This window comes from Anabrus simplex, chromosome 6 (genome assembly GCF_040414725.1).
Source record: "Anabrus simplex isolate iqAnaSimp1 chromosome 6, ASM4041472v1, whole genome shotgun sequence".
Classification (NCBI taxonomy): domain Eukaryota; kingdom Metazoa; phylum Arthropoda; class Insecta; order Orthoptera; family Tettigoniidae; genus Anabrus; species Anabrus simplex.
The window spans coordinates 344316164-344334509 of NC_090270.1; the positions used below are offsets into that span (position 1 = coordinate 344316164).

Here is an 18346-nt window from a genome sequence, read left to right on the forward strand (position 1 = left end):
ACATGGGAATATTACCTTAGTCTAGTTTTGCAAGAGAAAGACACCAGACCATCACTCAAGTGCTTTCGATCCTATCACAGTAGAGGAACTCTCGCTTGCAATAAGAAACAGTAAATACAGAAAGGTGTGTGGACCTGACTCGATATATAATGAATATCTGAAAGATGCAGCACCGATACTCGAAAAAATGTGCACTGCTCTGATGAATGAATGCTTTGGAAAATACTCTCTTCAAACTTATGATGATACTTACTGATGCAACTGGTAGATGAAAAAATTCCGGAAGAACAATTCGGCTTCCGTAAGCAGAGATCGACATTGCAAGCTGTCAACTACTTGCTAGACAAACTCCAGGACACTAAGATTTCCTAAACAGAAGGTATACGCAGTCTCCATAGACTTCACTAAAGCTTTCGATCAAATCAGTAGAAGCATACTAGTGACAAAGCTCACAGAAATGATTGATCTGGAACACCACTACATCATCAGATTAAGAATATTCTACATAACAACCAGGAAGAAATAGATAACAGCTTAATCAGATCTGACCCTATTGATCAAACAAACATAGTACTCCAAGGTGACCGTCTAAGCCCTCTACTGCAGATGTAGTACATTTCTTACATCCTCAGAAAGTAAAAGTCGTTCTATATGCTGATGATATGGTCTTGACCTCGAAATCAAAAGACGATCTTCAGGAAAACTTGAATCAGTTAGCAATATGGGCCCAGAACAATGATCTTGAAATAAATCTTAAGAAAACAATGACAATGATCTTTAGAAAGGGCAGAAGAACAGCCAAGGATAACATTCTTTATCTCAGCGATGAGCCATTGATTCAAACCTGTCACTTCAAATACCTAGGAATTACTCTTCAGACGCAAGGGAAAATATTCACACATCATGTGAACGATAAGGTTGTATGTGCTGTCAGATCAATGAATGACATTAGTCATCTCGGGGACATGTCTCTGCAATCGGCAATGAGACTCTTTAAAGCGAAAATTACACCTATCGCAACGTATGGGTTGCATATAATATGGGATAATTTAAGCAAAAGTAATCTGGGAGACTTAGAGAAAGTGAAAGTTATATTTTTTTTAAAACTGCTTTGCCTATCGAAATACACACCTTCGAGGTTGACATATGAACTAGCAGGAGAACCTTTCTTTATCGAAGAACTTCGACTGGATCACCAACTACCATCCACAAGACAGTACAACGAGGTACTACAAGAACTACTAGCAATAAAGGAGATCCCAATTGATTTCTACTCCACAACGGCCATGACGTCAGCAAAATGAAAGGGCACTGCCTATGAACTGAGACACACAGTGACCCGTTTTGCGGTGCACGGTTTTCACCATAGGATTTGTGAAACAGAGGTGTTCCATGTGCCCACACCACAGTGCATTTGTAAATTATGTAAAAAGACATGTGATAGATGTGTGTTCTAAGAGGTTACATGTAATTAATCTCATAATAGAACCGTATTGAGGACAATATATTAATATATTAAAATTATAAAATCCTTTTAATAACAACCACCTACTCAATACATTATATTACTCATTGAATTATAAAATAATCATGAGGTGTCTTAAATAAAGGAACATGTTTCGTTCGACATAGCAAACATCATCAGCCTTAATTTACAAAGATTAGGTCAGGGCCCTGAGCTGAATGATAAAAATTGTTAAAAGAGTGACAATGCCATAATAAAAAGTAAAATGATGACATTAGACATGAAATTATAACAATATGTACAGATTAACAGCAAGTATGCAGAGGAATACTTTGAATGATGGTAGTCTATAAAGTTAAAACAAACATGAGGTTGTTAAAGTAAAAAGATATAGATATAGTAGATCTTAAATTAAATGTCAATGTGTGAAGCGTGGATTAATTATTGACTATGGAGTTCTTAAATTGAGCAAAACAAAAGTTAAAATAGAGTTTATTGAATAGTGCGAGTCAAGCTGAGTCAGTTAAAAGGCGCATGGCGACGAAGCTAAGGTTGAAATGACGTAAACTTCAGTAGTTAGGAATTCTGTAGGAGAGCCAACACAATGCCAGAAGGAAATACAGGTTGAACTAGTCCGTATTTACACGCTAGCAGTAGAATTAATCTTATACAACGTAGGACACCAATGTGGACTCGTTAAGTAACTATAACTTGAAAGTAGGGAGAGTTCCAGCAAACCAGAGATGGATGGAGCAGATTATGGCACAATTGGAGTTAGAATCTGGAAAGAAAGAAAAGGGAGGAAAAATAAAGTTATGTTATAATGAAAAAAAGTTAGTAAAAGTTAGAAGGAGGCTTACCCTTAGGACTAGTGTGAGGTGTTCGCTAACGTTGGCTGCGCGAATCAAACTGGCGAGTAACCTTATTGCTGCTTCTAGTATTGTATGTATGTATACATAGAGGCGGGGAGTGAGTCATGTGAGGAGGAGGGGTGACCGATTCCTTAGGCGGGTCGGGTATTCGTGGAGGGGGTGTCGCATGAGAGGGCAGTAGAGTAGTAGTTGTTGTATTATTAACAGTTGTATAATTAAAGATTCTCGTAAAGTTATTATTATTTATATTGAAAAGAGAGAGTAGTTCTGGAATTTTCTCGATTATTGGACTTTTAATTTCTGAAGTATCATTTAAATTTTGATGCCCGTTGAAATGCTGGTCTAGGAATATGTAAATGTTCTCAAACTCTGTCATAAGTTTACTTTTATTGACGTATTTCAAGATTTGAAGGTCTTTTTCAATTGTAGTAAAACTGTGGCCAGTCTCTTCCATATGGGTGCTCATGGCGGAATACTTTTTATGTTTCGAAGCGTTGTAGTGTTCAAGGTATCTGGTCAAAAAGCTACGTCCAGTCTGTCCGATGTAGGAGAATCCACAATGGGTGCATTTAAGCCTATAGATACCAGAGTTCGAGAATTTATTGTGATTAATGTTAACTATATTTGAATTGAAGAATATATTACGGTTCGTATATCGGGTTCTATAAGCGATATTAATATCGTATTTCTTTAGAGGGTTAGTAACTTGAAATAGGCCTGGATTTGTGTAGGTGAAGGGAGCATATTTCGTTTTTTTAGGCTTGTCCGGAATCAATTTTGTTGCGGTTTTTAATTTTATCTTGTTAATGATTTTATTAATCATTAAGGGGTTATAGCCGTTAATTCTGGCTAAATCCTTAATATAGTTTAGTTCTTTTTTGCGATTTTCAGTTGTCAGCGGGATTTTTAATGCTCTATAGACAAGACTAAAAAATGCAGCCTGTTTATGAGATTGCGGATGTAAGGAATCGTTTCTTATAGTGATGGGGGCATAAGAAGGCTTTCTAAATATTTGAAAAATGAACTTATTATTTTCTCTTGAAATGTTTAAATCCAAAAAGTTTAGAGAACCATTGATCTCATCTTCCTTAGTGAATTTGATATCATTGTCAAGCTCATTAAGGGATGTTAGCATGACTATGACTAAATGGCAAAAGTGTCATCAACATACCTTAACCATAATTGAAGACCATTAATATTATTGATTATTTTGTTATTTTCCAAATCATCCATAAAGATATTAGCTAGAATGCCCGAGATCGGGTCACCCATTGCTAGGCCCTTTTGATGATATATTCTATTATTGAAGGTGAAATACTTGTTATTAAGTACAAATTCTAACAGACTGATGAAATTATCTATTTCGCATTTGCTAAGGTTACTGTGTTTTAAAAGGTTTGATTTAATAATCTTGACAGTTTTGCTTACCGGAATATTGGAATACATATTGGTAATATCATAGGATACCATTATATGATTATGCTCAAGATTGAATTTCGATAATTTTTCACAAAATTCAACGGAATTTCTTATATAGGCTGTATTATTGAATTTAAAGTGTTTACTGAGAAAATTATGCAAAAATTTTGAAACTTTGTAAGAAGGGTTGTTTATGCAGTTGATAATAGGGCGTATAGGTACGTCTTTTTTATGGATTTTTGGCAAAGCTTTTGCAGTTGGAAGTTTTAGCAAATGCGAAATAGATAATTTCATCAGTCTGTTAGAATTTGTACTTAATAACAACTATTTCACCTTCAATTATAGAATATATCATCAAAAGGGCCTAGCAATGGGTGACCCGATCTCGGGCTTATAATAATGAACCCGAAACTTCCAAATGCAAAAGCTTTGCCAAAAATCCATAAAAAAGACGTACCTATATGCCCTATTATCAACTGCATAAACAACCCTTCTTACAAAGTTTCAAAATTTTTGCATAATTTTCTCAGTAAACACTTTAAATTCAATAATACAGCCTATATAAGAAATTCCGTTGAATTTTGTGAAAAATTATCGAAATTCAATCTTGAGCATAATCATATAATGGTATCCTATGATATTACCAATATGTATTCCAATATTCCGGTAAGCAAAACTGTCAAGATTATTAAATCAAACCTTTTAAAACACAGTAACCTTAGCAAATGCGAAATAGATAATTTCATCAGTCTGTTAGAATTTGTACTTAATAACAAGTATTTCACCTTCAATAATAGAATATATCATCAAAAGGGCCTAGCAATGGGTGACCCGATCTCGGGCATTCTAGCTAATATCTTTATGGATGATTTGGAAAATAACAAAATAATCAATAACATTAATGGTCTTCAATTATGGTTAAGGTATGTTGATGACACTTTTGCCATTATAGATACACAGAAAAACGATAGTCATAGTGTGCTAACATCCCTTAATGAGCTTGACAATGATGTCAAATTCACTAAGGAAGATGAGATCAATGGTTCTCTAAACTTTTTGGATTTAAACATTTCAAGAGAGAATAATAAGTTCATTTTTCAAATATTTAGAAAGCCTTCTTATGCCCCCATCACTATAAGAAACGATTCCTTACATCCGCAATCTCATAAACAGGCTGCATTTTTTAGTCTTGTCTATAGAGCATTAAAAATCCCGCTGACAACTGAAAATCGCAAAAAAGAACTAAACTATATTAAGGATTTAGCCAGAATTAACGGCTATAACCCCTTAATGATTAATAAAATCATTAACAAGATAAAATTAAAAACCGCAACAAAATTGATTCCGGACAAGCCTAAAAAAACGAAATATGCTCCCTTCACCTACACAAATCCAGGCCTATTTCAAGTTACTAACCCTCTAAAGAAATACGATATTAATATCGCTTATAGAACCCGATATACGAACCGTAATATATTCTTCAATTCAAATATAGTTAACATTAATCACAATAAATTCTCGAACTCTGGTATCTATAGGCTTAAATGCACCCATTGTGGATTCTCCTACATCGGACAGACTGGACGTAGCTTTTTGACCAGATACCTTGAACACTACAACGCTTCGAAACATAAAAAGTATTCCGCCATGAGCACCCATATGGAAGAGACTGGCCACAGTTTTACTACAATTGAAAAAGACCTTCAAATCTTGAAATACGTCAATAAAAGTAAACTTATGACAGAGTTTGAGAACATTTACATATTCCTAGACCAGCATTTTAACGGGCATCAAAATTTAAATGATACTTCAGAAATTAAAAGTCCAATAATCGAGAAAATTCCAGAACTACTCTCTCTTTTCAATATAAATAATAATAACTTTACGAGAATCTTTAATTATACAACTGTTAATAATACAACAACTACTACTCTACTGCCCTCTCATGCGACACCCCTTCCACGAATACCCGACCCGCCTAAGGAATCGGTCACCCCTCCTCCTCACATGACTCACTCCCCGCCTCTACGTATACATACATACAATACTAGAAGCAGCAATAAGGTTACTCGCCAGTTTGATTCGCGCAGCCAACGTTAGCGAACACCTCACACTAGTCCCAAGGGTAAGCCTCCTTCTAACTTTTACTAACTTTTTTTCATTATAACATAACTTTATTTTTCCTCCCTTTTCTTTCTTTCCAGATTCTAACTCCAATTGTACCATAATCTGCTCCATCCATCTCTGGTTTGCTGGAACTCTCCCTACTTTCAAGTTATAGTTACTTAACGAGTCCACATTGGTGTCCTACGTTGTATAAGATTAATTCTACTGCTAGCGTGTAAATACGGACTAGTTCAACCTGTATTTCCTTCTGGCATTGTGTTGGCTCTCCTACAGAATTCCTAACTACTGAAGTTTACGTCATTTCAACCTTAGCTTCGTCGCCATGCGCCTTTTAACTGACTCAGCTTGACTCGCACTATTCAATAAACTCTATTTTAACTTTTGTTTTGCTCAATTTAAGAACTCCATAGTCAATAATTAATCCCGCTTCACACATTGACATTTAATTTAAGATCTACTATATCTATATCTTTTTACTTTAACAACCTCATGTTTGTTTTAACTTTATAGACTACCATCATTCAAAGTATTCCTCTGCATACTTGCTGTTAATCTGTACATATTGTTATAATTTCATGTCTAATGTCATCATTTTACTTTTTATTATGGCATTGTCACTCTTTTAACAATTTTTATCATTCAGCTCAGGGCCCTGACCTAATCTTTGTAAATTAAGGCTGATGATGTTTGCTATGTCGAACGAAACATGTTCCTTTATTTAAGACACCTCATGATTATTTTATAATTCAATGAGTAATATAATGTATTGAGTAGGTGGTTGTTATTAAAAGGATTTTATAATTTTAATTCTAAGAGGTTGTCGTCGATAACACAATTACGTAAATAGTTTTATGTAATGCACATTGTGCGTACTTATTCCTTAATAATAAACATGTTAGTAAGAAACATGTTATGGGACAAAGATGTGCCAACGGAAGCAAAGGATACTATGTACAAGATGTATTACGTACCCATAACAACTTACGGAGCAGAAACTTGCACAATGATAAAGAAGGATGAGAGTCGAATACAGGCAGCCGAAATGAAGTTCTTGAGGAGTATGATACAGAAGAGTAGAAGAGACAAAATAAGGAATGAGAAAATCCGGGAAGAAATTGGAGTGGAAAAATTGAATGATAGAATAGAGAAGAGCCGACTAAGATGGATTGGGCACATAAAGAGAGTGAGCGACGAAAGAATGCCAAAAAAGGTGATGGAAATGCAAATCCAAAGAAGGAGAGGCTGTGGACGACCACGATTGAGATGGAAGGATACCATCCAACGCAGCATTATAGAAAGAAACCTGGACTGGGACACAGTGTTGGAGGAGGAGTGGTGGAAAGACCGAAGAACCATATTTGCCCCTACCCGGCTACAGCTGGATAAAAGGAAATGATGATGATGATGAATAATAATTTGTAACTAGTTTTGTATGTGACGTCGTCGTTTAGTTCTATACCTCTTTAAATTGTTAGAAAGTGACTAACCATTTACGTCTTGGTCTCCCTCTACTTCTCTTACCATCCATAACAGAGTCCACTATTCTCCTAGGTAAACCTATCGTCTTGACGTTGTAAACACCGCGCCGATCTTCTGAAGCTTGCAAGTTACTTCGGTTGAGCTGCTCGTCTTCGGCTTCTTCATGACTTTAGATCCTCATATTTGGATTGTGTTGTGACTTTGTGTCTTACGGTTTATGCAGTCTGGCTCATTTAACTGTTCTCTGCTTTTCGTGAACATTGGAAACAGTGCCAAACATTGCGTGTGCCGTGCTGATGCTTGGAAGATTACGCATTACTTCTTTTATGTGACTTACATTCCACTTCGTCTGAATTTTACAGTGCCTACCCCCATCATTTTTATATCGCCTCTTCAACTGATATTGTGTGGACTTGACCATTAACTTCTTTCTTACTTATGCATTGTTTTTCGAGTTATAATCGGCTGTTGATGACCCAGATTGGGGTCGAAACCGGTACCATTTCCACTTTTAATTACATAAGAATGTAATCTCTACATCTCTTATTTAGTTGTATTGAATAGGTTGAACTACCATATTTATTATTCCATTCACCTGTTGTGACCTCACCACCTAATCCGGTTTATGCGTTGAGCTTCATCCATAGAGGTCATTCATTAACTTAGCCTTTATCTCTTTCCAAGTACGCTCCTGCCATTGTTCCCACCTGTTTGTACCAGCAATCATTCTTGCTACTCCCATCTCTCTTACTTCTAACTTATGAATAAGACATCCTGAGTCCACCCTGCTTTAACTTGGTCCAGATCTCCTGAGGTTGATCAAAGCCGTGTTGGATGGCATTGCAGAAAAATCTGGGATGCAGATTTTCTCCATGTGACCATTGCTCACGGTGATCAGAGTTGGTAGCTGCAACATTCTATATCATTCAAATAGATCGATATCTCTTTCAAAGCTTATTAATATGTAGGTAAATTAAATGAAATGGTGTATGGCTTCTAGTGTCGGGAGTGTCCGAGAACATGTCTGGCTTGCCAGGTGCAGATCTTTTGATTTGACTCCCGTAGGCGACCTGTGCGTTGTGATGAGGATAAAATGATGATGATGATGACGACGCATACACCCAGCCCCCGTGTCAGCAAAATTAACCAATGATGGTTAAAATTCCCCACCTTGCAAGGAATCGAACCTGGGACCCCTGTGACCAAAGGTCAGCACGCTAAACTTTTAGCCATGGAGCCAGACAATATGTAGCTGATCAACAATTGCATGAATGGGTTGTTGGTGATTTAGATCTTTACCAGGTGTTACTAAGTTTTGTTTTACACAATAATTGCTTTACTTTCAACAACAAAATATATAAACATTGAAGGCTTAGCTATGGGAGGCCCAATCTCCGGCATTTTAGCGGACATCTACATGGACAATCTAGAATACAACAAAATAGTAAAAAACATCAATGTCAATGATACATTAGCAATTATCGATAAACAACTTGACAATAGTGATACATCCTAACGTTCCTAAACAATTTAGACGATAATATAAAGTTCACAAAGGAAAATGAAAACAATAGCTCAATCAATTTTCTAGACATCAAAATCACGCGAGTTGTAGACAAATTTGATTTCCAAATTTACCGCAAGCCTTCATTTACTTCAATAACTATAAAAAAAGAATCTTTGCACCCGAATTCCCAGAAAAAACCCACTTATTACAGTTTAGTATACAGGGCATTAAAAATCCCTCTTTCACCAAATAATCTAAAAAATAAATTAGATTTCATAAAAGAAACAGCCAGATTCAACGGGTTCAATCCAGATATGATCAACAAAATCATTAATAAAGTTAGACTAAAATTAACCACAAACCTTAAACCCAACAAACCAAAATTCGTGCAAAGTTCACATTTACTAACCCAAAAATCCATCAAATTACCAATCCTTTAAAAAAGCACGACGTAAAAATCACTTCCACAACGCAGAATACAAATCGAAATTTATTTTATAATCATAACTCAGTCAGTTTAACTAATAACAAATATTCAAACTCAGGTATATATAGACTCAGATGCTCAATATGCAATTTTTCTTATGTTGGTCAAACTGGCCGCTGTTTCTCAACTAGATATGCAGAACATTATAACACCCAAAAACATAATAAGTTCTCTGCGATATGAGTAACCACATGGAGGAAACAGGTCACAAATTTACAATAGATCAGGACCTACAAATCTTAAAAAGAATTGAAAAAGGTAAACTCATGACGGAATATGAAAACTTATACATCTTCCTAGATCAACAATTCAACAAAGACAAAAACTTAAATGACGTAATAGATAACAAAAGTCCTCTTTATGAACAGATTCCAATTCTATTTTTAAAAAAAACCATTCCTTCTGAATAGTAATTTTTATAAAATATTTAACACCAAATCAGTAAACACTCCCACCAATCCAACACATGCAACACCCCCCGCCCCTTCTCCCGCTGCCGACAACTCCTCCTCACGCGCAGCGAATAGGCCCTTAGCCACGCCTTCTCAACCTCAACCCCCTCTACCAAGACTTCACAAATACAACACGCGAAGTAAAAGCTCGGCGACAGCCAGTTGCTCTAAAGTTATCAACGTAAGTTAACATCTCAGCGGTCAAAGGGGTAAGTGTCAACACTTTACATTTAACTTCCACTATTCAGCCCCTTTATTCCAATTACGATCTTTCATTAAATTCAAAATAACTTTTTAAGTACAGAGTTTCATCACACACTTGGCTACCCACCGACTGACAAAAACGTTCCCTTTTGACTAGTATGCTCACCCCAACTTGTTCAACAATAAAAGCTACACCTATCAATACTTCAAAGAAGATGGCCTAATGACGTCTACACAAACTTCAATATAGCCTACGGCACCAACATTTCAACTAATATTATCATCTTAAACAGAACCAGACCATATGTAAATTCTTCAAAATTTTCGAGCAAATAAATAGAAACTTCAAGAACCAACCGCCACTACCAATGCTCAACTTTCTTCAAGTTGTTAATAACACACCCTTTGACAATCAAATGGAATGTGCTTTCTGATTTTTATCTTTATTATAATATATTTTAATATCACTGTTGTAATCTTCAAATGAATGTCACCCTTTTAGACTCAAATATTAACACAATATTGTTAAGTATTAGTATACCACATTTTATATTGTATTAGTTGTCTAACGATCTCCAATCCATTTTACAAAATATAGTTTTTAACAGTATTCATAAGGTAAAATATGGCTGATGATGCCTACAATTGATGGGCGAAACATGTACCATCTAACTTTTAAGATTTATTGTATTGAATAGGTGGGAGAACAATATAAACATTCTAGTGTTATTTAATACAAATACTTTCAATACAGACCCAAGAATGAATTTTATCACGTGTAAAGGGATGTGAAGTCGGATTTTCCATTTTTGAGATTTTTGTTATAAAATTTGCATTCTAAGCTTCTAGATGCTATCCTTCAGAAGATATTAATTATTGACTGTTTCTATTACGAAAACTGTATTTTGAGAAAAATGCAATTACGGCTTGCACTCCTTTTCTTACGAATTATACAGACTTTTCATGACGTTGAGTGTTGAAGACTCGAACTGCTGCGTAATTTAGTTTAAAAAGACCCATAGGTAGCGCAGGAAGTCATATCATACAAGTGGAATTTTTACAATCCAGGTACTTCCGTTGCGCTCTGCTGTAAACTTTCCATTGCCGACTTCGAGTCCCTTTCCGTGCAGCGGATCATATTATCATGATTAGGCTGGATGCCTTTCCTGATGTCAATCCTAAGTGGATAAATTTATTTACTATCGTGTATTTCTGTGCGATGTGTTTAAGATGAACACAAACACTGAGCTAGAGGAATTAACCAGATGCGGTTATAATCCTTGGCCCGACCGGTAATCAAACCCTGGGCCGTATGATGACCATTCAGCCAAGGAGTTGGACAGTATTCATAATATTACAAAACCTTCTACATGAATTTCAACTCAAGAACTGCTGAAATTATCAAAGTGGAACAGCTTTTAGCACGTTTGTTTGTCCAACCCTTGTCCCGTTTCCTCACGGGGTCGGGTATGAGGTGAGATGCCCTTCCTGATGTCAACCTCATCAGAGGAGTTAATGAAATGAAATGAATGACGTGATATATGATAGTAGGAAGGGAGAGGGTGAAACCCAGTGCCGGCACGTAGCCTACTCCTGTTGAGTAGAACCAAGGGGTCTGCTCGAAGCTTAACGTTCCCATCCGACGGACGAATCACCATCAACAGCATCATATGCCCTCACTCCATATGAGCACTGCAGAGAGGTTTGGAATTTAATCCAGGATTTTGGCAGGTAATCTAGTGATTTGAAATTGTATACCACCACCTCCTATACCCTGCCGGCCAACATTCTGATGGTGACATTTTTTCGACGAACGGGACTCGAACCGGCTAACCTTTTAGACTTCATCGCCTTAATGATCATGGCCACCAGGCTGGCTATTCTATTTTCTTTTAGCATAGCCTTCTTTTTTTTTTTTTTTTTTTTTTTTTTCAACCTTCACTGTCATCAACAGCATTGATTTGAATGTTTACTGCATGTGAATGGTATTACCTCAATGAAAGCAAATATTTTCCACTGCTAATTGGTAGCCACTACCTTGTGTCATGTCCATAACTTTTTTAGAGAGTCAGATTTAACTGTAGTTGAGACAGCTGCATAGTCTAGGGGTAATGAGCCTGTCTCTCACGTGAAGGCCCTGAGTTCGACTCCTGGCCAGGTCGGCAATTTTTAACTCGATCCAAGTGCTGATTGGAGGTCCACTCGGGCTGTGTGAGAGAACATTTGAGGAACTATCTGATGGTGAGATAGTGGTCGCAGTCCAGAAGGCCTAGAATAACAGCCTATGACCTAGATTTTAGGCCCCTGTAAACAACAAGCATCATCGAGCAAGCAATAACTGCTGAGAGGGTTCAGTGCCCTGACCACGTGTTGTCTCAATCTGCAGGTTCTTGAGCTGACCCATGGTCAATTAGGAGGTCAAAGGCCCATTAGGGTTTTAGCGCTATGGGGCTTCATTAGTATACAAGTTGGAAGGATTACTTGCATTTCCAAACATTTCTGTGTATTCCTCCTTAGATTCAGTCCCTCAGTTGTGCTTTACTATTCATAGATTTAGTAAAAGCATTGTCTTTCACAATTTGTCTGTTTATTCTTTCAGGGTTTAGTTGCCAACGAGACATTGGGATATTTCATTGCACGGATACAGCAGTTCCTAATTCGGGTAGGAGTCACAGAAAAGAAGTTAAGATTCCGACAACATATGGCAAATGAAATGGCTCATTATGCTACTGATTGTTGGGATGCTGAACTCCTGACATCATATGTAAGTATCTTTGATCAGTTGGGTTACCAGGGATACTGGAGCTAGTTATAGGATTTGAACTCTGTAAGGAAAGGCTCAATACTTCTAGGCCACAAAGGATTTGTAAGCAACATATTAAAAAAAAAAGGGCAGTAAATTCTTACATCAGCCAACTCAAATTGAGATTTTACTAGATTATTGATAATCTCTTTTTGCCGGCCTTGTTCTTGATTAATATAATCATCTCATCCTTTTCCAGGGCTGGATTGAATGTGTGGGTTGTGCAGATAGATCAGCTTTCGATCTAAGCCAACACACAAAGGCAACTGGTGTACGCTTGGTAGCTGAAAAGAAACTGGCTGAGCCTAAAACGATTGATGTTACTGGTGAGTATTATTCAGAGATTAAAGTAATTTGTCAAAAGAACAGTTTCAGCCCGAGACCTTCTGTAAAATTAAACATTACAAATGATGTTCATAAAACATTAAATACCCTAAGGGGAAGAATTCTTTATTTTCACCTATTGAGAGAATATGAAAGTGTTCAAGCTTTTTAAGCTTTATCAATCCTGAAGTTGCCAGTGGAATGGTACATCCTCCAGCGACCGTGCACTCGGAGAGATATGATTTACCCTTACGGTCTATGGCTTTCATGACAGTTCTTTGTTACTGGCCTTCCTTGTTGCCAGTGGTGAGTTCATAGAGTCAATGGAATCATTTAATTCTTGACATTATACTAAAAATTTGTCATGAAACCGTCATTGAAAGAAACTAAGGAACTGACATTTTTGATTAATTCAATTGAATTTTTTTTGTTGCTGTAAATTTATGTAAATTTTTGTGTGTTTTATTTGTTGTGAAATTTTGTGGATTTAAAGAATTTTCAGGACTCACAGAAGAGACAATTATATATATATTTGCCGGGCTGAGTGGCTCAGACGGTTAAGGCGCTGGCCTTCTAACCCCAACTTGGCAGGTTCGATCCTGGCTCAGTCCGGTGGTATTTGAAGGTGCTCAAATACGACAGCCCCGTGTCGGTAGATTTACTGGCACGTAAAAGAACTCCTGCGGGACTAAATTCGGCGTCTCCGAAGACCTTAAAAAGTAGTTAGTGGGACGTAAAACAAATAACATTATTATTATTATTATATATATTTAATAATAGAGTGTTAAAAGGAAAAGGCACATTGTCATTGATATTGGAGATCTCCAGTAGTGTACATGTTGTATGTAACCCATTTTTGTATCACCCTGTAGTTGCCACGTGGAGGCTTCGATCACGAAATCACTGAGTTTTGCAATCAAAACCTCTAGAATATGTTTCTCACATTACCATATATGGTGCTGTAATCCGATTGGCAAAAATAACGATAAAATGTATTGGTGAAACTTCGGGTCGAATCATAGGTAGCTTCCCTGATTGACTGTTTGACTGTTTCTCAATTTCCGGCCTTTGGCTACTCAGCAGGAGCAAGGCTCTGTTCCGCGTCTTTGGTTTTCGTACGTCTTAACGATCGGACGCACCTTGTAAGGTGGTCTGTTCAGCGGCTCCAGTCATCCCGGGGTAAGCATGTTTTCGTTTTTCAAAGGTTAAATTCATATGTAAATTCATTTGTTCAGAGTTTACCTTAGACCCTGATTTTCACCGTTTTGGTTTTGTAATGCCTTAGTTCGTCAGCTAGGCATATCCTTTGATTTGGAGGCAATTCCTTTTATTAACCTTTTGGGTAAGTGTAAATTTTAATTTTTGCATTCGGGTTGCCTCCAGTAATGCCGCGTCTATTTAGTGTACACCTGTTGAGCTATGCGTCCCTCGCTGATGTGTATTAGGAAAGGACTGCACCTCTAAAGGCCTCTGCGCTAAATTCAGATTTCCGTTGTTACTTTCTTGTAAACTCTTTTCTATTTGTCTTGTAAGATGGTTGTAATTATGTCATATTCCCTGTTAAATTTTCCTTGTAAATTTCATTATCGAAGTTATGCTCACCTTCTTAAGTGTAATCGTGATATTGTGTTGCCATTTGGTTTTCTGAAGAACCACTGATAGGAACCTCGTGGTGGTTCGGTTTAACCTTTTCCTTAATTGATAATGTTATTCTTTTAATTGGTGTTTTTATACCGTGTTAAAATTCTTTATTGTGAGTAAACCAGACTAAAGGGTTAATGCTCTCACGTTTCTTTCCCTACAACGTCACGTAAGATCTCGTCCTCTGTAGGGTTTCCCGGCCTGCTTCCCATTCATCCTTTCTCTAGTTGTCATGTTGGTAACCCTGCGTAGCCATGTGTATGTTGTTGAAAATTGTAAATGTTTTCCTGGTGTATCATTGGCTGATGTTGTTCCTTCAGGTTTGTTATTTTTGGATTATTACATCATTATTTGTTTTATATGTACCTTTTGTGCACTCTTCTGCAGGGGGGGGCGTACATTTCTTATGCGGAACTTGCAGCCCTCCGGGTGGCTATGATCGTTAAGGCGTTGAAGTCTAAAAGGTCTTGACACTGAGGTTGGCAAGTTCAAGTCCCATTGGTTTTCACCATCAAAATGTTGGCCGCTAGGGTAGGGGAGGTGGTGATATACAATTTCTAATCACTAGATTGCGTGCCGAAAGCCTGGATTAAATTCCAAACCTCTCCGCAGTGCTCATGTGGAGTGAGAGCATATCATGCTGTTGATGGTGCTTCGTCCATCGAATGGGGACGTTAAGCCTTGAGCCGAACCCTTGGTGCTATTCAACAGGAGTAGGCTATGTGCTGGCACACTGCGTTTCATCTTCCTCCTACTATCATATATCATGTCATTCATTTCATCTCATTAACTCCTCTGATGAGGTTGACGTCAGGAAAGGCATCTGGTCATAAAAAACCTGCCATGACAGATTCATTTCACCTCATACCCGACCCCGTGGAGAAACGGGACAAAGGTTGGACAAACAAACATATCAGCAGCTTGCAGTGAATACTTAGTAGAAAGTTCTAACTTGCTTTTTCTTTGCTAGAAATATATCAGTCAATCTAAATGTACATTTGTGTTAATTTACTTTAAACGTGATTTCCCAGTTTCTTATCTTGTTAACATTGTGATTGGTGCCAAATCTGCGTATATTTTTTAAATGTATTGCTAATATTTATAGCGAATTTTAATATCATTTTAGGCAATGTATTTACTTTATTCAGAAGAGACGTCAGTCTTTACAAGATTCACTTTTGTGGTGGAAAGGTCCATCATGGTTATCTTTCCCATTGGAAGAAATATCTGATTAACCTGAAATGAAGTATTCAATGCAAATGACTGTGTTAACCAAGTACCACACACAGTTAATTTTGTTTGAGAAATATTCTGATTTAATGAGGGCAGATGGAACTGAGTACATTTCTTGTGGATACTCAATGCCATCCTTGGTTCCCACCATTGACCCTATTTTCTTCTGACACTTTTGATCAACATCCATTGACACCAGCTCACTTCCTCATCTACCTGAGTCGCATTTGCCCCAATATCAATGAATCCGGCAGATTCAGCAACATTTTCGGGCACGTTGGTCCAAGGAGAATATCTCGGAACTTCTATATCAAATATAGTGAAAATCATCTTAAAGTGCCTTAAAAGAAGGTGCACTTGTTGTGGTGAAGGATGATAATCTATCACCCATAAAGTAGTAGTGGGATGTGTAACAGAACTTCATCCTGAAAAGGTTTCATTACAGCGAGTGGTCTCATTACGGACCGTGACTCTCTTGTGTTCTCTTCCTATCGAAGCTTCTGCTTCAGCTTCTAACAAACATGAAGTGTGAGATTTGTATTGCCTACTGTTCATGATTTGTTTATTTACATTTTTGTAAATTTTACGTGGATAGTTTCTGACAATATTTCTTTGAGTTTTAAGTATTTTTTAATGAGTCTGTTCATGTCCGGTTATCCATATATTTAGTTTAGTTGTTCATATCCAATTATGGTAGGATGTCGATTAACTGAACCAATTGAGGCCACAGTCCGGATAATCAAATTTTTGGATAACCGAACTTCAAAGAGTGTACAAAATTTTAGGTGCTGAAGATAATTTCACCGTGAAGATGGAATTATTTAATATAATTTATACAGTTGGCGTACCCTTATTTTTTGAAATACAGTTATCAGTGATTTTTTGCTGTTGAAATGTAGCTCTATGTTTCCTAGCTGCAAGGTTCCTAATTCTCTTTGGTAGAAAAGGTGACTTGAGCAGTATTCAGGTTGATGTTTGAATCACATCGTTGCAGTTTCCACGGGAGCAAATCCTTCTGCATGCGTTGGACCCTTATTTTCTTCGTCATCTCCGTCTTCATCCATTTCCTCTTCTCAGGCATCATGCATTTTCCGAACACATTCTACAATTTCGTCTTTATTGAAAATTTAGAAAACCAGGATCAGCATCACGTTCCAGCCACTGATTTGCATCTTATTCATCACACTCTTCAAATCCAGAGATTGACTGAAACAATCCTGTAATTCATTAACCCGCTGCTCTTCGGGGTCATTTTTTGTAAGTTCTTCTACTGGCCACAATTTATTCTAAGCTCTTTTGAGATTGTTCTCCTTCATCATTTCCCATGATTCTGCTAACATATAGCAGTAGTCTAAAAGATTGTGTTTCTTAGAAAGAAACACCACTCTCCTGGTCATTGTCTGCGAGTAGTAAACAGCGGAGGACTTGCTTCTTATACATTCTCTTCACCATAATTTTATTTTAATAACATGAAATCCTGGAGCTACAGATTCCCTTTTTGAAGTAAGCGATTTTCGCAGTAGTGATTTCAAATTTAGTCCTTTCTCATCTGCATTATAAACATCATCTCTTGAACATCCTTCATTTTCCACAATGCCGAGCAATTTTTGTTTCATTTTACTTGCAGCAGCATCACCACTAGACAAGGATTCTCCCCAAATCCGTAATTCCCTTATATCATGCCATTATTTTGAATTTTTTTAAGTTCTAATGCCATTTTGCACAACAGTGGACCTGTTACCAGTTTGCCTTTTGAACGCCTTTGCACAAACCACATGTAAACTACCTGATCAAGAATGGGATTATTTCCTTCCTTCATAGTGTTTTTTTTTTTTTTAAATCATCCTGGGAATCAAGTTTTGATGTAAACTCTAAAATGTTTCCCTGGTCTGTGGGTGTACCAGGAGCGGAAATTTATAGAAGACTTTAAGCACAATATGGGGATAATGTTTTGCCACAGCTAAGTGTTTACCAGTGGATTGAACAGTTCAAAAGAGATCGCACGAACGTGAAAGGTGAGGAAAGATCCGGGCTTCCACCTGCAGCCGTGACTGATGCCAATATTGAATAAATGCGTGATATGATCCTGAATAACAGACAAGTTTTGTTGATAACGTGACAAACAATATGCACATTAGCCATGGTTCTCAGACCACAAAAAACGGATTATAGAACAGAGTGGCACAGCCATCTCTATGTCACAACGCAAAAAACCTACCACAGACGTAGACAATGGTGGCATCTAGCTGCTGGTGAGCACACAACGCCACAGAGCCAACCTAAAGACAATTAGAGCAAAATTGCAGATACTTATTGACTTGCCTACGTATATT

The 18346-nt window shown here is 37.2% G+C and overlaps 1 protein-coding gene across 1 annotated transcript in view; it reads left to right on the forward strand.

Moving 5' to 3' along the window:
- GlyRS (glycine--tRNA ligase) overlaps positions 1-18346 on the forward strand; it is a 145032-nt gene that overhangs the window by 76724 nt on the left and 49962 nt on the right. Inside the window, exons 8-9 of the mRNA XM_067148915.2 lie at positions 12612-12776; positions 13015-13141. Coding sequence (XP_067005016.2) covers positions 12612-12776; positions 13015-13141 — 292 coding nt within the window. The remainder of the gene's footprint in view (positions 1-12611; positions 12777-13014; positions 13142-18346) is intronic.